Source organism: Neophocaena asiaeorientalis, unplaced genomic scaffold (genome assembly GCF_003031525.2).
Source record: "Neophocaena asiaeorientalis asiaeorientalis breed wild unplaced genomic scaffold, Neophocaena_asiaeorientalis_V1.1 scaffold204, whole genome shotgun sequence".
In the NCBI taxonomy this organism is placed as follows: domain Eukaryota; kingdom Metazoa; phylum Chordata; class Mammalia; order Artiodactyla; family Phocoenidae; genus Neophocaena; species Neophocaena asiaeorientalis.
In genome coordinates this window covers 7461345-7485590 of record NW_020173922.1, presented here as the reverse complement: position 1 = coordinate 7485590, position 24246 = coordinate 7461345, and the positions used below count along the sequence as shown (strand labels likewise).

The 24246-nt window shown below is 45.5% G+C and overlaps 1 protein-coding gene across 8 annotated transcripts in view; it reads right to left on the bottom strand.

Annotated features, from left to right (window-relative positions):
• The window catches only part of ARHGAP26 (Rho GTPase activating protein 26), a 469933-nt gene that overhangs the window by 354450 nt on the left and 91237 nt on the right, over positions 1 to 24246 (bottom strand). For 7 of the 8 annotated variants that reach the window (XR_003004075.1, XM_024752249.1, XM_024752250.1 and 4 more), the window contains exons 2-3: positions 3026 to 3121; positions 1337 to 1398 (exon numbers count right to left, since the gene is read on the bottom strand). Coding sequence is in view for 7 of the 8 variants with exons in the window: in XM_024752249.1 (XP_024608017.1) it covers positions 1337 to 1398; positions 3026 to 3121 (158 nt within the window). In the remaining variant the exon portion in view is untranslated. Of the gene's footprint in view, positions 1 to 1336; positions 1399 to 3025; positions 3122 to 4506; positions 4706 to 24246 lie in introns of all 8 variants that reach the window. The other variant, XM_024752254.1, reaches the window with a different exon arrangement.

Sequence of the window (24246 nt, the reverse complement as noted above, 5' to 3'; positions counted from 1 at the left end):
CCCTATGTGATAGTATTGATATTTGGAAATGGAGCCTTTGGAGATAATTAGGTCATGAGGAGAGAATCCTCGTGATGGGATTAGTGACCTTGTAAGAGACAGGACAGTTTCCCCAACCTTTTCTCTGCCCTGTGAGAAAACAGCAAAGAGGTGGCTGTCTGCAAGCCAGGAAGAGGGCCCTCACCAGGAACCAAATCAGCCAGCAACTTGATTTTGGACTACTCAGTCTCCACAACTGTGAAAAATAAATGTTTGTCGTTTAAGCCACCCAGTCTACGGAATTTTGTTACGGCAACCCAAGCAGACTAACTCAGTAGACTTAGTCCTGAAACCACTGGCTGTCAGTATGGAAAGAGAAGAAAAATCCTCATTGATGACTCTTCCCTGGGCCTCTGGAGCACTGCTGCCTAGAGACAAGCCCACCTGGCGACAGATCAGCATGCAGCTTCATTCCTGATGTCTTAGGAATAAGAGGGAGGCCCCAAAGAGCTTCCTGTGGATCCAAAATCCCTCATCTATGAATGCTGAACCACATCAGAATAAAGCCTTGTACAGAAGATCTCTCTTAAGAACCTGGAGATCAGTGTTTGATTCTTGAATTTGCACACTGCCTCTCTTTGAAGAACTTCTTACAGTTCCCATCATTTACTAAGTACCCCTTGACTGGATGCCTACCAACATGGCAGGCACTGCGTCAGATACCCTGGAACTAAAAGTGAAGGAGGGGCTTCCCTGGTGGCACAGTGGTTGAGAGTCCGCCTGCCGATGCGGGGGACACGGGTTCGTGCCCCAGTCCAGGAAGATCTCACATGCCGCGGAGCGGCTGGGCCCGTGAGCCATGGCCGCTGGGCCTGCGCGTCTGGAGCCTGTGCTCCGCAACGGGAGAGGCCACAACAGTGAGAGGCCCACGTATCGCAAAAAAAAAAAAAAAAAAAAAAAAAAAGTGAAGGAGAGCTCTTGGATGGGTTTATTAATAAGGTGAGAAGGAGGGGAGCAGGGTGGGGCACCTTCATTCCCATTCTGCCAGTAAGGAATCTCAGGCTCCCAAAAGTTAAATAATTCAAAAGACCCACCTTAAGTCATACACTTTATATATACACCTTATAGTGAATCTTTAGGAAGACAACAATGTGGTTCTAAGTTATCCAGGGTAATCCTCTAAATATTTACAAAAGGTTTCAAACCCAGCAAGGATGAGAAGATGAGGCTTGCTCATGAGCCCAGAGCACTCAAGTGGCAGAGCCTGGACTCAAACCCTGTTCTTCTGACAACAAATCCTGTGTTCCCTCGATGTGACCACACTGTCCAGGACCAAGGGCAGCCCAGCCATACTCACCATCCGTATCCGTTCATCTTCAAGATTCCTGAGGACAGTGGCAAACTCCTGCAAAGACCTTGCTGAAAAAGAGAAAGAGGCCATGAGGTGGAAGTAGAGTGACAGGCCTTTGGGGACCCTTCCAGATACAGCTATTGTGTTATGGACTGAAATCCCTTGGCATATGCAGAGACCTAAAGACAACTCTTCCCAAGGCTCCCCTTATCTTTTCATCATTAACCATTAAGGATGACCCAGAAATGCAGGATAATCCACCGGGCACTCTAGCTAGGGAAGGGTTTCCTTCAAGGAAAAGACCTGCCTATTCCTGAGAGAACCCAAGACTGATGGGATGCTGGCCAGCTCCCAGGCTCCAGGCTGGACCAGGCAGAGTTCCTCTCTGGAGTTCAAGGATTTCCTGCCCAGGATTTGACCTCCTCAACCTTTGTCGTGGGGTTGCGTCAGAACCCAACCGTTTCTTTGCACCAGAGCTAAACAAACAACACTGCTGGCATTGGAAGCCACATCTCTGGCTTTTCCTTGGGTTCCTCCTCTCTGAGTCCTCGAGCCCCTTATTACTGCAACACAGCTGACAGCACAGCAGTCAGATGTGGACAGTCTCTTTCGCCGGGATTATTCCAAAGGCAATAAGCATTGAATACAATAGCCCTAAGGATATTCGAGACATTCATGTAATGCTGGGAAAAACATCTGTATATTCAGGAGTTACAACAATGATACGTTTTCACCGCTCTCAGCTGTCTCCCAATTCCCTCTGCTCATCCCCAGATCCTGATTTTCTGCATGCTAACAGGGAATCCATAAGCATTTGGTGACTTAATTCAATGTAACTTGCTCAACTCTTCCTCACTTAATGGAGTCAACCAAGATGCCCAATGGAAGAATAAGGTGCAATGACTAGGCCCTGACAAAGACAGGTGTCTTGACATTTCAAATCCTCTGTGCTCAGCGTTGCCCACAGAAGATGGACAGGGGATGGTGAAGAGCGACACGGCGCTGCAAAGCTAACAAATGGTAACCTCCGCTCACAGCCTCTTGTTAAGGAAAATGCATGGGAGAGGTGGGGCCGTGACCCAGACACGGAGCTCCTCTCCCCATCCGAAGGCAGCGACGGCTACAGAGCTCTAGCCAACTGTTGCCAGGGCAGAATGAGGGGCCGGCTGCTCAGGTTCCCCAATTTTCAAAGAAGCTAGAAAACTGGAACTTTACATAAATTCAACTTCCATGGTAATTCAATTTTAAAAAATGAGTGCCCAAGAAAACATGGCTGCATTAGGACCTCAGCCCATGAGCCATCACCTGCAACCTCTGATCTAACTCTTCACCCATCTACCCGTGTTCTGCTTTTGCTCTAATTCTAAAGTACTGTGGTTGGGGGAAGAACGTTGCAGAGCCAGCCAGAAGCAGAACGCTAACAGAGGGCAGAGACAGGAGCCCCACAGCAAACCTTCCCGCTTTCTCCTGCAGGCCGCAGGGTGAGAGCCACTGCAATCCCAGGGTTCTGAGGAGAAGCCCTGGAGAGCCCCGGGCCCTGACCTTCACTCAACTCTGCCCGCTCCACTCTTAATACTGACTTCTTAATTTACAACACCTACATACTCCCTATTCCAGGGGAAAGACTCAGGAAGGACACTGAAAGCTGTGGTACACAGTGGACTTTTTAAACTCTTGCATGTGGTGAGAACTTACCTATGCACATTTCATCATCTGTTTCTGCATCTCCTATGCACTGAAACTTAAATTCATTTAAGGAATCTGCAAATTTCCGCTTCGCTGAAGACAAATCTAGCAAAAAAGGAAAAAAAAAGAGTAAAACATACGAATTACTGAAATAAACCTGCTTTCATGTTTCCTGCACTTTTTAGTCCTTTTACTAATACAGCAGCTAGCAGATCTGTTCCTGAGTCCATCTCAGAGCACAAAAGAATATAATCAAAAGAGTGAATACTTGTTTATAACATGAAATAATTCAGAAGTTAATATTTTTGCTACATTTGCTTTAACAAGTCTGGTCCTCACTCTCTAATTCCTCAGGCTACGCATCGAGTCCTGCCGCCTCCAGCTGACACCCGTGGGGGTCAGTGAAGCTGCCCTCACATGAGACTCAACAATACCTCCATCCCAGTGCAACGGTACAAGGGAGCTGGCACAAAGGGCTTGGAACTTCACAGGAGCAACCAGACCACCCCTTCCGACTCAAGGACGCGGGAGGCCCGAGTTCTCAGAACCCTCTGGGCTCCACTCAAAGCAGAGCAGCCGCCAACCTGACGAATCTCCACCTGAACCAGTTTCCTGGGTCACCTCGTTCCACCGCTGCCCCGAGAACAAAGCCCTGGCAGTGTTCTGAGTTGGGGTAAAAACACACCCCACACATGGTATCTATAAAGAAACCACTTGGAGGCCCTTGTCCAATTTAAAAAATAAGCTTTCATTTAAGACAGTAATAAAAGCCAATGATCCTTCCTGAACCCTCAGCTTCTGTTAAGGGTATAAACCACCGAGGCACCTTTAAGTGGCCTGACAGACAAGGCTGCTAGGCACAAACACGCTTAACTTAAGTCCACGTGCAGCCTTCCTGCAGATGAGGCTAATCATTCAAATTACCCTCGGACATGTTTCCCTCATTGAAGGGGAAATGGCATTATGTTCCAATTCCCAGAGGAGGGAAAGATGCGGCATAACCGGCAACGAGGTCTGGCTTTAATAAGGTACTGGGGGGAGCGGAGGGCGGGGATTCTGGCTTCACAGATCAACAGAGCCTCTTGGAATATAAGCATCCACGATCCTCAGCCCTTCTCTTCAGCTCTTAGATTTGTCCCTCGACGTTAGGGGTCACGTTTTTTCCATCTGCTGGTTTGTGTGTTTCCTCTCCAGGTACCTGGCACTGCACCCTGCTCAGTACATGATGAATAACGCGCGTGTATGGAGGAGGGGGCTGGGGGACTGTACACAAATCCAGCTGCCAGTGTTGAGTTCTCCGATCCCAGTGTTCGTTCCAAGCAACGGTGCCAGTGGAAGAGCCAAGCAGGGCCGTCCTGCTGTTCTCAGGTCTGAGGCTCCGACCACCGTATGGATACCAGGGGCTCCTGCTCCGGGACCACCCTCCCAACCTGAGCTCGGATGACGCGGGTCCCCAGCTAGCCGTGGCTTGCGCAAGGCCCTCCACTCACTCGACACCAGAAGAGGAAGGCACTTGGAGTGGAGGAGAACACAGGAGCCAACGGCCAGCAGTCTCTGGTCTCTCCCTGGTTCGGTCAATTAAATGGAATGTTCTTGGCCAGAAGTCCAAAGATGCCGACAGGGAAATCAGGCATCTCTTAAGACTGGCCAACCCAGGCTGAGGAGATCCCCGAGAACACACATCAGTCCCTGGCAAGTCAAGAAAGAAACAGATGCATCTGAAAGTCAGAACACCGTGGGGAGGAAGGACAGGGGCGGCCACAGGCAGGCAGGAAGAAAACGAGAGAGAATAATCTTTCCCAGACAAAGACAAAGCCCTCCGAGAGGCCCCACGTGTGGAGTGCATGGTACTCAGTCTTGGGCAGGTGGTACTCAGTCTTGGCTTTGCCAGAATGTTTCCCTGATCAGAACTCACAGAGAAAGGCCTGAGCAAAGAGTAAGAACAGGACTGCTTCTCTGTCCATTCAGCAACCCCCCTGTGCCTCCCCAATAGGGCAAGCAGGACTCAAGCTGGACCATCTTCTCAACAAAGTGGAAAAAGAGAGAAGTCAGCCAGGCTTGGGAAAGTTCCCGGCACACACCTGAAAAGCCATGCTGCCAGGGGCAGCTGCCAGGAAGGATCAAGGAGTGGCTCATAATGCAAGACGGGGCCTCTGTGGGGCCTTCCACAGCAGGCCCACTGAACCAGGAGCAGGCCTGTTAGCTTACAACCAGAAGGTAACCTGATTCCTTGTGCGGTGGCACACAGCACACCCCGAGAAGCGCTGTGGGCCCCACGAAGCCGATAAAGAGGCCGGTGCCCTGGATGGGAGATTAGGTAACGAGTCCTGGTATGGAGTCAATACTGGGCTGTGGGCCCAGGAGGACAGCTGGGTAGAGTGAGAAGCCCAGTTACTGGAATCTGAAAAGGAACTCACCATGGGCTTGAACGACACATGCCAGACACAGCACTCTCTGGGTAAAGGTACAGTGGACACCTGCTGTTTCCTTATTCAGCATCTACTCCCCGAACTTAGGAACATCATCTCCAGCTTGCTTTGGAGAACCTCCCTTCTCCACTTGTGTTACATGGGGTCCTGGTTCTACACTGGTCAACCCCTTCCCCAGCCCCTTGCCCTCACCCCAACCTCCACTGGCCTCTGGGTTCGAGTTGCAGCTCCACCATTTACCAGCTATGTAGCTAATCCTGGGTTAGTCATAAAGTCTCTGTCAACTCACCTCACAGAAGTTGTCACCCCCTGAGTGAGGAGACCCACCGAAGCTGCGGGGCTGTCAGGATAGCCAGCGAGACGCACGGGGGAAGCACTCTGTACACTGTCAGCTTCAGTTCTATTCAAGGCTGGGCTACTCTTCCTTAATGCATTAGTCCCCCAGTAACAGGACCCAGGGAAGGGAAGCATGATTACTGGTACTGAGAGCTCAGAGAAGTTAAAGGACTGACATAAGAGCACACAACCTCTAAGAAGTGGATCTGCAACTCGACCGAGTCCTCTGAACTGAGGTCCTTGTGGGCACACCCTGCTGCCTCACCCCGTTCGGATCAACTCCTCTGCATTACTTGGGACAACAGAGAGAACATCAAAAAGAGAACACCCAAGAGCCACTGCCTCTTGGCTACTGCCACCCAGTAAGAGTGCTGGCAACTTATGCAGGTGATCATGTTGGATATGCAGCTGCAGAGACTTCTTTCTGGAGCCTTTCACTCCGATGCTCACAGGAATCTCACATGCACATTCCAGTAAGAGGAGAGGAGAAGGCAGGGAGGCTGGCGCTGGGTGCATGCCAAGCTCCGTGGCCCCCTGCTCATATAACCCCACTGTTTCATGTTCAGGCAGTGCAAGACACAGCGAGCAGCCAAGCAGAGGCAATAATATTTACTTTGCAGAAACATCTGTTGCTAGAAAGGCAGAATGCTGGCCAGAGTGGGGAGAAGGCGTGACTGGCAGCCTCTGGGGAGGACAAGGATCTGCTTTACACAGTTAAGGAGGCTCTGCCGCTGAGTGAGGAGACCAGGCGGGTTCGGATATGGAAGCAGCTGGAAGTCTGGGCCCTGACGGGCTGCTCCTAAAGCTGCCTGCTCACTGGGGGACGAGAGAAAAGTGCCCTTCTCTTCCTGGAGACGCCATGCTCTGCCACAGCAGACACTAATTCTGCAGAGTTTAAGAGAGTAAGCCAAGCATAAACCTTTCTTTCACCAAAACAGCTGGTTTATCCTAATTTTTGTTTTGTTTTGTTTTTTTGCGGTACACGGGCCTCTCACCGCTGTGGCCTCTCCCGTTGCGGAGCACAGGCTCCGACGCGCAGGCTGAGCGGCCATGGCTCACGGGCCCAGCCGCTCCGCGGCACGTGGGATCCTCCCGGACCGGGGCACGAACCCGTGTCCCCTGCATCGGCAGGCAGACTCTCAACCACTGCGCCACCAGGGAAGCCCTATCTTAATTTTTAAAGTTAGAATATACCTTGATTTACACAAGCTTTACCAGTAATAGCACCAGTCAAGCCACTTCCTTTTTTTTCCTTTGGTAAGACTTAACACACACGTGCACAAACACACAGGCTCGTGAACACGCACATAATGAAGGACTCAAGGTAACCTTACAATTATATTTATTTTCAGTGCATCTGACCTCCAAAGTTACCAAGATCGGATATAACTACCCTTAAAACGTGTTGCTACTCTGTCACATGTTCCTGGACTTACAAACTGATTACAGTTAATAAAGACCAACTGCCGAAAGAAGCACTTGCAACAGGATTGGCCTCCTGGCTGCTTCAAACACAAGAACACCAAAGTCCCTAGGCCTTGTTAATGTCTCCCTTTTCTGAAAGCCAAATTACACTTACACTCTGTGCCCCATCACCCCGCATTTAGAATGACTCTGGAACTATTCATGAGTGGTTTTGTATCACAATGCACAATGAGTGCCTAGGACAGGGCTGAACAAGGTAGCCCTCAAAGCCTGTTGCATCCGTCCGATTGGCCACAGCAACACAACTTGTCTTGTCTGGAGTGTCTGAGATTCCCCAGATAAGAGGACCCACGATGAGAGCTGAGAGGTGGACGTGAGCCTGAGAGATTACAGCTTTTCCCCACAAGCCCCATTCCCAGGTAAAACTCAACACACTCAAAATGAAATTCTCTCTCCCCTCCTACCGGCTCCCCAGAGAGCCAACCAAGGGCCCCTTCCTATGTCCTTTATTGGGCAAAGGGCACCATCATTCATCCTGCCACACAAGTCAGAGTCAGACACCCATGCATCGTCCTTGACGGCAACAGTGTCCTTCCCAAGTCTGTCCATTTTGCCTCCTAAGTATCTCGGTTCTGCACACTCCATCACTACCAGCAACCCCTAAACCAAATACCCCCATTGCCTGGATAACTGCAGCTCCCCCTCCCTGGTCTCCCCACATCCACTTTCGTCCCTCCGGCAGTTCTCCACCCAATCGTGTCGGCTCCAGCAGTGAACCCTGCGACGGTTTCCCAGAGCTCTAAGAACAAAGACCAAAGACCCTTCCAAGGCCTGAGGGGTCCTGCAGGGTCTGGGCCACCACCTCCCAGCGGGCTCTAGAAACCCTGGCCTCTGCCAGTTCCTGGAACGGGCCCAACTCCTGCCTGCAGCCCTCAGCTCAACAATTCCTTCCTCCAGGAAGCCTTCCCTGACTCGTCTAATCAGACCAAACCCTGCCCCAATTTCACTCCCAGAATCCTATGTACCTCTTCTTCACAGCAATTTTATATCGCTCAGGTAATTATCTGATTAGTATCTCCCTGACTTGTAAGTTCCATAAGGGTGAGGACTGTGTCCCTTCATGCTCACCACTGTATCCTCAGATCATGTATCCTCAGAACCTAGCACAGTGCCTGACTGAGAGCGGGTGTCACAGAAAGAACAAAGGGAGAGAGGAAGTCAGGCACTCCACTAGTTCATCACACTCAAAGGTGAAATTCCCGATTTTATGCTTGATGAGTGAAAAAAAGCAGATTAGGTACATTAGGTGAAACTTTCCAACTTATGTAAGTCTGGTTGGAGCTTACATATGTAAGAATGTGCTTACTGTTAACATACAGGCACCTGCCCTGATGCTGTCCATTGAGGAAGATTCCCACGGAGCTGAAGAAAGAGCTAGCAGCGTGCATGTAAAGTAAAACCTTCTCTACACCAAGTGACCAGGGAAAATGAGCTACAAACACGCCAACTGTTCGTCACAGCCAGGTGTCCCCTTTCAGCCCCAGCACGTCCCCAAGCCTGGAGCTAAAACAGATGAAAGAAGCATTCCCAGTTGACTCTTCTCTCTTTCCCGGTATCTGGGCAAGCTGAGAACACATCCTACCAAAACCTGTGATTGGAGAGAGGCATTTCCCCAGGTCTGCATGTGGCATTTTAAACTGAGTACCTGTAAGAAAAGCAAGCGACGTCCCCTTGTTAAATGGCCTGAACCCTACATTATATAAGCAAAAAGAAACAGACCATGTTCAAATCTTACAATACTAACATTTGTCTAGTTACTGTGATGTGCAGCCTTGCCTGTGGCCTCTAGATGGCGAGCAGCTGTATCAGAGAAGGTGTGCCAAGACTCAAGGAGAAACAACAGGGCCAACCTTCAACCTGTCCCACTGATGAAGACACCCACCGGAGAAGCAAATGTCCAGTGGACATTTGTCAATCAGCAATAGAGGGAGGGGCCCTGGCCTCCACGGGGGAAGAAGTGTCCTAATACATTCCAAGAAGCTGTGTTGATCTTATCCATTCAAGCCTGAGACACGGAGAAGGGCTGGAGGGATGAAGTCACCACCGAAGTGTCTCTCACATTCTTTCAAATCTGGCTGGAGAAGACTCGGAAAACCTCTCATCTCTCCAAAGGGTGATATGCCCACCAACCACAACAGCCACGGCACGTCACATAAAGTCCATTCTGATTACACATCTGCGTGCGTTTCCCTAAGGCCATTTCCCCTAGAATTTCATTTTCTAAATGAGGCCATAGCCAGCACTGACTCCGGAGAATCTGTTTTTTCAACCAGAGCACTAAGGGTAATTAAATTTTCAGAGTTGATTTTTAAAATGAAATCAAATAGAGAACAAAGAAAGGTGTGTCATCCTTTTCCGGATGAGGTTTCTGATTCTATTTGCATGAAACATCCTTCAAGAATATGGGAGACCAAACCCACCTTCATCTATATCAAAATAACTTTAAATATATTATGCATTAGTTTATTGGATACTTACTGTGTAATATGTACCTACTAAGCAATTTAAATCATTTTGTCCCTACAACCATCGTACTGAGCACGTATTATTACTCCCATTTTGCAGACCGGTAAACAGACTCAGAGAGGTTAAATAACCTGTCACAGCCACACAGTTAATAACCGGTAGTTTAAGAAACCTGGTCTCTCTGATCCCCAAACTCTTAACTATTATACCATATTGTCTAATTTACTCAAATATTTGAGAATCTAATATCAGTGTGCTCAAAGGAATAAAAAGATGACATGTACACATTCCATATACTGGAGGAGAATACAATTTAGAAGGGTCAATCTGTGTATACAGACATAAATTTAAGCAGTGCATGTTAAGGCAATCTGAGAATTAAAAGAAAAAAAAATAGCCACAGAAGTGTAAGAGGGATACTATTTCAGCTGGGGCCACTGAAGGAGTCTTCCCAGAAAAAAAAGAATAGGAAGTGGCATTTGAAGTGCACCTTAAAAGTTCAGTAGTATTTGGATATCTAGAAATGGGAGGAGGTGCAGGGCAGGGAGGCAGGGATGGGAAGGTATTCTAGAATCAGGAATGGGAAGCAAAGAGATGCAAAAGGAGAGGACCTACCCAGAAATAGCAGGAAGCCCAGCTTGATGGATAGGAGATAAGACTGGGAAGAGAAGTTAAAAGGAACTGAATGCCAAGCTAATGAATTTGAACTTCATCCCCAAGGAAATGGAAACCAGATTTTTATACAGAAGAGAGACTAGATCAACTTAAACACTGATTAAGCCTTTCACTAAGGAGCTAGCGCAGAACTTAGTTTGGGAACTTCTACTCTGACTTTCCATCCCACTTCACCCGAGAACACACAACCACAGTCAAGGGGCTTTCTCCCTGTGGGATGACACCTCTCAACCTGGACAATGGTGCCCACCACTCAGCCTGGAGATAAGGAGAGCATGAGGGATTCAAAGAAACTCTGCTCCCTACCAAAAAGTCCAAGTTCAGGTCCAGTTATGAGTGATCAATAGCATCATCACGGTATATACATAATTACAGCTGACCCTTGAACAACACGGGGGTCAATCACATGTAACTTATAGTTGGCCCTCCGTATTCACAGTTCTTCCACATCTGCAGATTCAACCAACCACAGACCACGTAGTACTGTAGTATTTACAACGGAAAAATATCCACATATAAGTGGACCCACCCAGCTCAAACCCACGTTGTTTAAGGGTCAACTGTATATACAAATGATGTATACAAAGACATTTGTATTTCCCAAGTGCTATATTAGCTTTTCCTCATAAGAATATTGAGAGTTTAAGTGATTACATTTGATCTTCTATAGATAAGGAAATCAAGGACTAGCTGAATGACAGTGCATGTCACATAGTAGGTGCTTAATGAATATTTGCTAATCAATGATCATTATGTTAAGTGAGTCAGCATCAGACCTACAATGTATAAAAATTAATAAAAAATAATAAACTCTAATTAAAATAGTGTCAGGAGGCCAGAAGGGTAAGCTCTCAAGCCCTACAAAGTTAGTGCTCAGGAGGAAAAAGACTTCCTCTTCTTGCCTGGCAAGAACTTAGCCAATGAGAGACTGTCACAAGTCAGCCAATGAAAAGCCACTATACTTTGAACTCTCAATTCCTCCAATGGATTCTTTGTTTACTACAGCCCTCCCAGCTTCCTTCTCCCCTCTTTGAAAGGGTTCTCCTCTCTTTGCTGGGCAGGGACTCACATGTGGCTCACCATGATTGAAGACCCCAAAGGGAAAATCTTTGTTGATCCCAAATAAACCCACTTTGTACTAGAGAAATAACTGGCAGTCTATTTGTTTGAGGTCAAGATTTTGGTGGCCCGAATGGGGATCCAGAGAAGACCCCCAATGACTCCAAGGCTCATGAGCAAACAGGTGTGACACCCACTTCAAGCCCATTATTGCTCACTGCTTTTCTCACCAACCCTGGGGTTTGAGGGTAAGTTTTTCTCCCTCTCTCCAAATCCAAGCTTCTGCCCTCTCTGCATTTTGAACCTCTGCAGATCTTATTTGGGATCTATTTTTAAGACTTTGTCCTTTCTGGTTAAGGCCTTGTTCTATATTCAAGCACTCACCTGGCACTTCAGCCTGATTTTTGAAGTCAGGCTGTTCCAATTCAAACTGTGCTAGCCTTCAGTCCATTCCTTTTGGAATAGGGGCTGTTTCATTGGAACTGTGCCACTTCAGCCTTGGGCCTGATTCCTTTTGAAGTAGGGGCTGGTGGTGTTCTACTGGAACTGTGCTGTTAAGCCTTTGGCCTAACTCCTTGGGGACTGAACTGCTCTAGTGGAACTGTGCTGTTATATCTTTGGCCTGACTCCTTCAGAATTAGGCTGTGTCATTAGAGCTGTGCTGTGCAGCCTTCAGCCCAACTCTTTCAAGACCAGATTGTTCCCTTAGCACTGGCTGGTATTCGGCCTGAAGTCTATTTGAGCTGTTTAGGCTGTTTGAAAATTACTCTCTGCTCAAGAGAAAACCTCTGAGAGATGGGAGCCCAGTTATGTGACTATTTTGAGGGCACTCCCCCACATCGGGATTCCAGCCAGTTTTGTTTAAATACCACAGTCCTTCCTCAGGCGCATTTCTAACTAAATGGACCTACCTAACCAAAGGCAATTTAGAATATCAAAGCCATTACGGGGAACTTTTGAAATCCCCAAACTTTTCTTAAAACCGAATTGGACAACCACAGCTCAAAAATTTCCAAAACTGAATGAAATGCCTATTTTGATTGGTATTTTGAGGCTTCTAAACATTATCAGAAGCCTAAAATTGCCTTTCTGCAAAATAAGATCTTAAGATTAACTGAGACAAACAAATGATTAAAGAAAGATAAAGTGGCTTCTGAAGCCTCCAGCTCCTCTTCCCGGGTTCCTCTGTCCCAGGCTCTGCCTCTGGTGCCATCTTCTTCCTTTCCTTCTCTGCCACCTACACCTCTATACCCTCAATTCCCCCATACTAATAAGTCTCTGGTCGAACTTCCCTTTACTCCTGAAACTCTTCCCACCCCCTTTTCCTCTAAACCTATCAGAACCTGATCCTCTAATTAAGTTTTCTGAGGATCCAGAGGCTAAACACTTAATTTCTTATATTCCCTGGACTAAAGTTGGAACTGCAAACCACAGTCAAAGATTTTCCCAAAGTAACCAAAAATCCTCACAGATTTGTTGGGGAATTTAATATAGCCATTCAAGTTTATCAACCTTATTGCTCTGACTTATATCTGCTAGTCATATGCTTGTAGGTGAAGGCCAGGCCCAGCATTGGATGAAAACTGCTAATAGGGAAAATCCTGAAGGTCCCTAGAATTACAACTGGGAAACCAGCCCACTCACTGACTTACTGTATTAACAGGCTCAGGCAATCACTAGGCAATTTCATCAGGCAATTCCTACGGCTTTTCCAAAGTCTGTTGATCAAAACAAAATTCAGGCATTCAAACAAAACTCTGATGAACCTGTTCATAAGTATTACAACTGACTTCAGATTATATTTAAAAGAAATTCTGGTCTTCCTTCAGATATTGATTCCATTCACACAGCTCTTAACTCTATGTTTATTAATGGGCTAAACTGGGACCTTTCCCTTCTAGTAAAAAGGACCAGGATGGAATCCACTCCAGATTTAGTTAATCTGGCAAACCAGCTCTTTCACACTCTGGATGAATCACCTAAAAGGAAGACTGCTGTAATTCTTAATCTTCAACTACAGCAAATGAAGGCCCCAAAATGAAACCAAAACCCTCCTAGTTTCTGCTATTACTGTAAAGAGCCAGGACATTGGAAAAGAAATTACTACAAATGTAAGCACTTCAGGTACCTTCAGCTCTCTAACCAGCCTTTCCAACATCCTCCCCATTCTCAATGGCGGGGCTGCCACGAACTATAGAGGCTCTTCCCAACCCTCCTTCTTAATCGGCTAGGAGAAATATTTCTCCAGATTATGGATGAATCTCTTCCAGTCCTGACATTGGAGCTACACTCTCAGTGCTCAACCCCACTATGACAAAACAGCCCCAGCCTCAGGATACTAAATGAGTCCAAATAGTGAGGATCTCTAATGAACCTCAAAAGGTTCCTGTCTCTGAACCTACTCCCTTTTGTATAGGCTCTTGGAGAGATAACCCCCTTTCCTCTGTAGTTCCTCTGCCCCATCCATTTATTAGGCTTAGACTTCTTAAAAAAGTATCGTGCTGAGATTTCTTTCTCCTAAAAGGGGAAAATAACTCTAGGAGTTGACAGTAGTCATCAAAGCAGCCAGCCAGGTGAATTAAAGGACCCTTTGACATCTTATATTTGCTCCATTTCTGATGATACTAGAGCTGATTCTGGAAACACTGATCATTTGTCCCTATTGAATCAGCTACCAACCTTCTTAAGGGCAAAATCTCCAACTGATTTTGTCAAAATTCATAGCGCACCTCGCATCAAGATTCAAACAGATCCCTCAAAACCTCTCCCCAGAATTAATCAATACCCTATAAGAAGCCCTTCAAGGTACAAAGCCCATAATAGAAGACTACAAGTCTCAAGGCCTCATTATCCCTTGCACTAGGCACTATTTCCTGTAATACTCTTATTTTTATGGTAAGAAGATCTAAGGGCCGAGGGTAGAGGTTTGTCCAGGACCCCTGAGCAAGAAACAACATTATCCCTCGACACCCTGCTGTTCTTAACCCTCATACATTACTAACATCCACCCCCATGAAAGCAAATTCTTTACTGTAATTGATGAATGCAGGGCATTCTTTAGTATTCCAGTTGAAGTTAGCCAGCACCTCTTTGCCTTCAATTGGGAAGAAAAAACAATTCATCTGAACAGTAATGCCTCAGAAATTTATTTCTCACAAATCCTGAAGGCTGATTTGGATGATAAAAAGTTCTCTGGAAGTTCTACTTTGTTGCTATACGTTGACGATTTACTTCTTTGTTCTTCTTCTTCTTCTTCTCGAGCCTCCTCACTGGAAGGTAACATACACTTGCTAAAGCTTTTAGCCTTAAAGGGACATAAGGTCACCAAGAAAAAACTGCAGTTTGCCAAAACCCAGGTTCAATATTTAAGGTATCTGGTATCAGAACAAAGGCTACACCTAGATCCAGATAGCCTTCATGGTGTCTTAAGTTCCCCCAAACCCAAAACTAAGCAACCAACTGTGAGGTTTTCTCAGGCTAGTTGGTTATTACTGAAACTGGATTCCAAATTTCTCTCTTATGGTCAAACTTCTGTGTGTTTTACTGAAGAACCACCACCCTGACCTAATTTTATGGGAAGAATCAGACAACACAGCCTTTTAAAGGCTTAAAGGAGAATTTAGTGAACCCACTTGCCCTTGGGCATCCCATTTATCAGATTCCCCTTTTCCTTTTTGTATAGGGAAATGAACGGAAGGGAACATCCTTGGGGTACTCACCCAAAAACATGGGGACCACCATCGACCAGATAGCATTACAGCCAGCAACTGGGCGCTACGGCACAGGGAAAACCCTCTTGCCTTAGACCCATTACTGTCATTGCCCTTCTGGTTAAGGCCAACAAGAAAATCATTGTAGGATCCCCTTTAAACATTTTTGTACCTCATGCAGTAGAAGCCCTCCTGAATTTTCATCACACTCAACATTTCTGTCAGCCACCTCACCTCCTATGAAGTCCTTGTGTTAACTGCTCCTCACTTATTACATTATAATACACTTCACCTAGCTACTCTTCTCTCCTATGTCACCAAAAAAGTCCCTCACAACTGCTCAATGCTGAGAGATCACCTCCTGACTCTTTGTGACGACCTGTAGTAAATTCCTTTGGGTAAGGTTAACTTCTCATGGTTCACTGATGCTTCTTATTTAAAAGATGACCATGTGAACGTTGTGCTGGGTGTGCTATTTCAACTCCTTTTGATACTGTTGAGGCAACATCTTTACCTATGGCTACCTCAGCCCAACAGGCTGAATTATACGCTCTTACACAGGCCGATATGTTCGGTAAGGGCAAAACTGCCAGTATTTATACTAATAGTAGATATGCTTTCAGAATAGCTCATGATTTTGGAATGTTGTGGAAGCAACATGGCTTCCTTACTTCCAGGAGAAATAAAATTTTAAATGGCCCCTATGTTCAGGAATTATCAGTTGTGATACTTTAACCCACCACTTTAGTTATTACTAAGATTCCAGGACATTCTAAACTTGATTCTCTGGAAGCTATGGGAAATCACCTGCTGACATTTCTGCAAGGAATGCTGCCCTTAAAGAAACCAAAAGTAGCCAAACCTCTGTCATAGTCCAAATAAATAGTTCCCCAAATGGTAACTTAGAAAAGCTGGCTAGAGAAGCCTAACAATTGGCCTCAAAAAAGGAAAAACAAGGTTGAAAATTAAACAATCGTTGGTTTGATAAAAAGAGAAAGCACTGGTTCATACCAAATAACAACCAGTCCTACTAGAGACTCTAAAATTCCCACTCCTCACCACTGTACATCCATTCAGCCATTGGTCTACTGACAAAATGATAGCATTTGTGAATCAATATTGGTGGGAAACATTAACAAGACTGCAAAAAGTGCCTACCTCACTTGTCCCACTTGTCCAAAGTACAACCTAGGGAAGCCTGGGTACTGCTCTCCGACATTTTAAACTGCCTAATAGATCATTCAAGTCTGGCAAATAGATTTCATACAGCTTCCTCCCTCCTGTTGATATAAATATATTTTAGTCATTGTATGTTTTCATACTGGACTGAATGAAGCCTCTGCCTGCAGACAGGTTACTGCCTCTCCTGTGGCTAAAGTTCTTTTGGAAAAGATTGTCCCTACCTGGGGAACTCCTCTCAACCTTCATAATGATCATGGAACCCACTTTACTGATCAAGTACTTCAACAAGTCTGCACTGTTTGGCTGGTTTCATAACACTTTCACTGAGCTTATCACCCTCAATTCTCTGTTTTAGTTGCATGCACTAATGGCATCATTAAGACTCAACTGGAAAAATTTGTAGCAGCCCTCCAAATACCTTTGCAAAAAGCACTGCCGTCGACCTTTCTAAATCTGGGATCCACCCCTTCTGAAACTCAAACTTTCACCCTTTGACATAGTCGCAAGATGCCCAATGCACTTGGCTCATGCTTCTTTTAATTCACATATGGTAAAAGGACAGCTACTCCAATATTGCAAAGGCCTAATTGCTTCTATTAAAAATAACCGTTTTTGGATAACTAATAAGAACCTGCCGTATAAAAAAATAAATAAAAATTTAAAAAAATTTTGGTAGAGCAGTCTTTTCACAGTGCACTCTCGGGAGGTGAATACCTTAAGTATCACAACTTGCAACCTGGATGTTTCACTTACTGGAAAAGACACCTCCAGAAAGACTCTTCAACTTCACTGGAAAGGACCCTATCAGGTACTACTAACCAACCTTTATGAAGCCGAAATCCAGGGAACAGACTCTTGTATTTACATAACACACCTAAAGAAAGCAGCAAACCAAACTGGATCTGCACATCATCTGGTGACCTGAATGTAAAGATTCCCTGGAATTGAAGCAGACAATATCTGATGAGACAGCTTTTCCAAGATATCTGGACCAGGCCTGCAGAAAGTTTGCCTGCCAAACCTTTGATGATGACACAATATTTCAGATGGTCTCCAATGACTATGATCTTGACAACATATGGACTTTAGATAAAAGTGCCTGAGGGCTCCCCCTCCTACCCCTCCTTATTACTTGGATGTGACCTCAGTAGGTTTCTGTGCACTTTCCCTCCGATGTGGAACACTACACTCAGAAAATTTCCTTCCTTACCTTGAGGGACAAAAAGCTGCTAAAACCAGAAAACCTAACTCTTGACCAGTGATGCTTTCAGAGAAGGATCTTGATCAAAAGGGGGAAATGAAAAAATTGATAAACAAAAACCTCAATTTATAGAGTTGGGAGGCCAGAAGGGGGAGCTCTCACACCCAACAGTGATAGCAGAGCCCAAAAGGAAAGACTTCCTCTTCTTGTTGGCAAGAGCTCATCCTATGAGACACTGTCAAAACTCAGCCAGTGAAAAGCCACTATATTTTAAACACTCAATTCCTCCAATGGACTCTTTGTTTACTATAGCCCTTCCAACCTCCTTTTCCCCTATTTAAAAGAGTTCACCTCTCCTTGCTGGGCAGGGACTCACATGTGGCTCACCATGGTTGCAGAACCCACATTGCAATTCTTTGTTGACCCTGAATAAACCCCTTTTTGCTGGAAAAATAACTGGCAGTCTATTTGTTTTAGGTCAACAGATGAAAACTCAACCTCTAAAGACTCCAGCCCTAAATGTGAATTGCTCAGCCCTGACACAAAGCAGAACAAGAATACAGAACACTGAGGTACAGGATTCAGAACAATTACATTTACATAATGCCCCGAGACCCTATAAGACAGCAGGTCAGCATAGGAAAAACTCCCTGAAGGAAAAGAGTGATGGTTTGCTTAGTTAAAACAAAGAAATCCATTTTGTGAGGGACTAATCAAGTGAAAGGAATAAAAAAGGGTATTTCCAGGCCATTCAAGTACAAATGTGTGCGCAAGCACACGCACAGAGCAAAGTCAAGGGCAATTCAGAAGAGTGTGAAGTGCATGGATGCCATGAACAGGGGTTCAAACCCTGGATCTGCCAATTACCAGATGTCTGACTTTGGGCAGATTACTCAACCTTCCCAAACGTTCAGATAACTATGAGGATAATATGTACCTCGTGGGAAGGAAGGAAGAAAGGGAGGGTGGAAGGGAGGGAGGAAGGAAGGAGAGACAGAGGGGAGAGAGAGAGAGAAAGAGAGAGAGAGAGAAGGAAGGAAGGAAGGAAGGAAGGAAGGAAGGAAGGAAGGAAGGAAGGAAGGAAGAAAGAAAGAGACAAAGAGAGAAAGAGAGAAAGAAAGAGAAAATATATTATGAAAGAGCAAAGCACAGGGAAGCCCTTAGATGCTGGTAGCTTAGATGCTCACAGCACAGGCTGAGTGCAAGTTTACTTGCAGGCTAGAGATAACAGAATCGACAAAAGGAGACTCAATTAGAATAAGAGTTAAGAAATTTTTGCCTCACTGATTCACCAAACTAATCAAAGAACCCCATTCTAGTGAACTATGAAAAACACATTTGAGTCCTTAAGGGCTTTCCTCACATGCTTAGAAAACCCTAATGCATCTACAAATTAAAATTTTCCTTTCACACACTGCAGATGAAAGCAAAGACAAAAGTCCTGGACTAAATAACACTGTTTTTTAACTGACCTATAACTCAAAGCAATATGTGTTTCTTCTTGAGAAGTTTATTAAACTCAAGTGGTACCTTTTAAATGTACTGGGGAAAGAGTGGTATCATCAAACCCTTTATGTCAATTGCCTGGGGAAGGAGGCCAGACCCAGATGAAACAGATAAAAGAGTGAGCGTGCTCACATGACATCAAGCTAAACGGGATTTTCAGGATTCACAGGCCTGAAGTGCCTAGCTAGCTTCCTGAGAAGCTGAAATTTGTGCTTTGCCCCTAAAACAGGCATATTTTAGAAAACGGTGGGAGGGGGACATGAAGAAGAGACCACACAAGTCAGACCAAAGGACCGGCAGGGAGAGTGAGTCAGACGAGTACTGGGAAGACCAGGAGGGGCCAGGGGGGCGGAGCTAGAGTGCAGGCTGAGAAGGGCGAGTGTCCTCTAGGTCAACATCACTGCATTATGCTCAAGACTGAGCAGAGGAACAGATTGGGGGAGGGACAACTAAGCCCAGCTTGGGCCTCAAGACTTATCTTTTGCTTCTAGAATGTCCTCCCTTAGAGCAGAGCTTCTCAAACTTTAAGATGCACCCAGTCACCCGGGGATCTCGTCAAAATGTTGATTCTGATTCAGTATGCCTGGGAATCTGAGACTGCATTTCTAACAAGTTTCCAGGTGATGTCAGTGCTGCTGGTCCAAGCATCACACTCTCCAAGGGTTGGGATTCCCACCCGAGACCCTGAAAACAAAGATCACGGTGTCTTTATCCTTCCAGGACAGTGCTTAGGGCGTACAGGACTTCAATATATATATGGGAAGAATGGTTTCCTTGAGAGGACTTAAACTGTAGCAGAAAGGACAGAATAGAATCTAAAACAGAACCAGAAATGGGCTGCATCCTTGCTTATCCACCAACCATGCATGTGAACCTAGGGAGAGTTACTTAACGTGCTCGGCCTTAGCAAAGTCATTTGAAAGCCAGAAGGATGAACCACTTGATCTTTAAGGCCTTCTAGCTCTACAACTCCGCCCAAAATATTTTTTTCTGTGTCTTTTTTTAAAAACCATTTTAATGGTGAGGATATATACTAGATATTCCTCCAGCGAGGCACACCTCTATCATTCTCAGACAGTAGTTTCCAAAAATCCAATTGAGAGAACACAGATTCTGTTGGTCTCGGCAAATAACCATAGCAACTAATACCCCCCAAATAAAATGATGTCTTCACAATGATGTGCTGGCTCAATTAGATTAACAGGGTGACGTGTACCATCTCAAAACTTATCGTCGTAAATTTACAGTGAAAGCCAGACCTTCTTGGAAGAGGTTTATAAGTAAAAGAGAGGCCCTGCCAATAAAACAAAGACGGGACAGGGAGCCAGAAAACCTGAGTTGATGAGAAACTGGAGCAGGGCCGCCCTGCCTATCCTAGATCCACACAGACACAGCCCATCACCCAGATGTGTATCCCGAACTTGGTTAACCAGCTGCAGATCTGAGTGCCATCACTTCTACCAGGGAGTTAGCAAGTAACTGTCCTCTCTCCATGCCTCCTTCATGCGTATAATGAAAGGACACCAATACTGCTCCCTCAGAAAAGGCTTCTAAGAGATTTAGCAAAAGAACCGTAAAGCTTTAAAATAAAAAAGAGGACGTTTGCAAAATAGTAAATTAGGGATGGTACAGCTCATCCTGGGGTGCAGATCTTCCTGCTCCAAGGTCTTCAGATTGGAGTTGGAATTGGGAAAAGAAAATGCAGCATCTGTAAGTTCTATAATTTACCATCTTTACACACCCTCAGGCCTGCCTCTTCCTGGGTCTGTGAAATCATGTTCACTCTGAACAAATTCAGGCAAGCAAGAACCTCACTTGATAAGCAGGAAAAGGGAAGCCAAGGCCCATCACCTCCCTATAACCCCCAAACCCTTTCCAGCAAAGGACAAAAAGAAAACAACAGACAAACCAAAAGAATCAGGGCTCAACTTCCATTCAACTGTTATTAACTCAGAAAGTCCAGGGCAGCAAAACCTGGAGCTGAAACACAAAATCAGCGATATCACCGGTGGTTCTCATCAACAGCTATGATAATTTAAGGGTAGTCAAGGCAAGACAAGGCGCAGCGAGTAAAGCGAGGCTTTCCACCAGCCACATAAGCCTAGAATAGTGGGTAAGAGCTGTGGCTTTGGGAACAAACTCGCAAGGTTCAAAAGCCCACCTCAGCCCCCTACATTGGTCTCTGTACTGAGTTTCCACCTGTATGAAATGGAGAAGAAAGGAAAGCTGCTTCTGGGGATTTCTGTGAAGAAAGAAATGATGCTCAGAAGTGCTTAGCACCAGGCCTGGCTAAGCCAGCAGGCAATAAATGATAGGTATTTGTAGTATAGAGTTTTACACAATAACGTAATCAAATGTCAGGCTGACGTATTTCTGGGTAAAGATGAGAGGACCGCCAAGCCACTCAGCCTCCTTCCACCCACCTTTACGTCCACCACCCGGCTGACCTCCTACCATTCCTATGATCTAAAAAGAATCCACCTAATCCCTGGGGACAGCTCAGACTCTCCTCCTCACTAATACCACGCCACAGCACCAGAAAAGTTCAATTAAAAATGGAAAATCTGCCTGTTGCCCCTGGATTAAATTCATGTTTCCTGAGGGGGAAAAAAGAAAGGACCTAGCAATTCTGAACACAGCCACACCTAATAATGTTCTGGAAAGTTAGTTTCACTTTCTTTTATCCCCTGTTTAACGAGCCACTTCCCTGCTTGCCCCCTTAAGGGAAGCTGTGCCCCCGGACCAAGCAGGGAAGTCCAGGTGGGTACCATTCCACCCTCCTCGCAGGTTCCACAGGAAACCCTATTTCCCCGCCGTACTGCCTCCTTCCCCAACTGTCCCCTCCCCAGCGCTGTCCCCCAGTCCACATAAGAAATCAGGCTTCATCTAGTTCTCAGAGTACCCCCTCACCCACACCATCACAGAATTTGAGGGACCAAAGAGTAGTGTTTCTCAAAACATAGTGAAGCATCACTTGTGACAGACTCTCCTAGGGAGTCCAGGCCAGCTACCTGAATTCAACTTCTGGGGCTAGGGCCCAGGAATCTGGACTCCCCAGAAGTTTTCATACATGCTGAAGTTTGAAAACTGCTACCACCTGAACCCTCAGAACATCTCATACTCGTACCAATAATGGAACCTCTCCAGATCATGAAGGAGCTCCTCTGCAAAGAGCAAGCCGGAACTTCTGACTTCTGGCAGAAGGTTTACAAATGTTCCCAAAGTGACAGTAGAGGTGGGAGGAGGGAAAACCACACTTCAATTTAAAAACCACAAATTCCGAACCCTGTGCCTTTTCCCAAGAATGTTCTCAATCACATCTCCTACTGTGAAGCCCAAACAACCAACTAGGAAAGCCACTCTATTTAGGACTTGATTTGTACAGACCAGGCTCACGGCACTTGGGAGCTGAAGAATGGCCCTGACTGCCTAGAAACCGATTCAGAAATCAGGCTTCCCAAAGAAGTGGCAGCTACCTTCAGCGCCTGGGGAGCCAAGTGCTCCTGGACCAGGCCTGGGCTGGGGCTGCCAATACAGGCTCTGCCCAGTTAATCTTCTCTGAGCCTGCTAATAGTAAACCTGACACAGACTGCACTGAATCCAGAATACACCTGAGGCACTTCCGGGGTGTGCAACCTCGTTCAGGGACCCACACTTGGAAGGGCCTGCTTGGTTTAATGCTATCCTGTCATCATCTTGAGATTCTTTAATTTTTATCTTTGAACTTGAGTTTTTTAAGTGAAGTCTGGTGTGATGGTAGAGAATGTATATGAGCTGAGGCAAGAGCTACAACATGAGTGTCATGCATGTCTGCCAGGGTTCCTTTTGGCCCCATGTGCATAGGGTGTGATGCCCCTTGAATAAAGGACTTTGGTGGACCCACAATGTGTGGGAATTGAGCCAGACTAAGAGCGAGCACAAGGTAAGTGTGTAATGTCTACAAATGAATAAGCGGGAACACCGACAGCCCTGAGAAGCTACGCTTTCCTTTCAAACCAGAACTCGCGAAATGCAAAAAGGTGGCAAGAGCATCCTAAGAAACATGAATGACTGAGGAACCCTGCCGTGGCCTTCCTTACTCACAGTATTTCCCTGGATAAGTGAACTATTATACTGTCCATGACAGGGCAGTCATGGTCAGTATAATAGGGCAGAGAAGGATGTAGCAACACAGTCCCATTTCCTTCCAGTCCTTGTTTATTCATCAGTAAGCCAAAGGGAGAAAGTGTTGGTAGAATGTGCAAGTTGTCATGGTCAGTATAATAGGGCAGAGAAGGATGTAGCAACACAGTCCCATTTCCTTCCAGTCCTTGTTTATTCATCAGTAAGCCAAAGGGAGAAAGTGTTGGTAGAATGTGCAAGTTATCAGGAAGTGAAATAAAAACAGCTCTGTTAGGGCACTTTTCACAGAAATAAAACAATCCTAAAATTTGTATGGAACAAAGAAGACCCCAAATAGCCAAAGCAATCTTTAGAAAGAACAAAGGTGGAGGTATCATGCTCCCTGGTTTCAAACTATATTACAAAGCTATAGTAATCAAAACAATGTGGTATTGAAATTTAAAAGACACTCAGATCACTGAAACAGAATAGAGAGCCTAGAAATAAACCACAACATACGGTCAATAAATCTACTAGAAATGAGCTAAGAATATACAATGGGGAAAGGAGAGCTTCTTCGGTAAATGGTGCTGGGAAAACTGGACAGCCACATGCAAAAGAATGAAACTGGACCACTGTCTTACACCATATGCAAAAATTAACTCAAAATGGATTGAAGACTTGACTATAAGACCCCACACCATAAAACTCCTAGAACAAATCATACACGGTAAACCTCATGACATCAGTCTTGGAGGTGATTTTTTGAATTTGACACCAAAAGTAAAGGCAATAAAAGTAAAAATAAACAAGTGAGACTACATCAAACTAAAAAGCTTCTGCACAGCAAAGGAAACCATCAACAAAATGAAATGGCAACCTACTGAATGGGAGAAAATATCTGCAAATCATATATCCCATGAGGGGCTAATATCCAAAATATATAAAGAATGCATACAACTCAACAGCAAAAATCCAAACAGTCTAATTTAAAAATGGGCAGAGGATCTGAATAGATAATTTTCGAAGACAAACAGATAGCCAACAGGTACATAAAAAGAAGCTCAACATCACTGACCA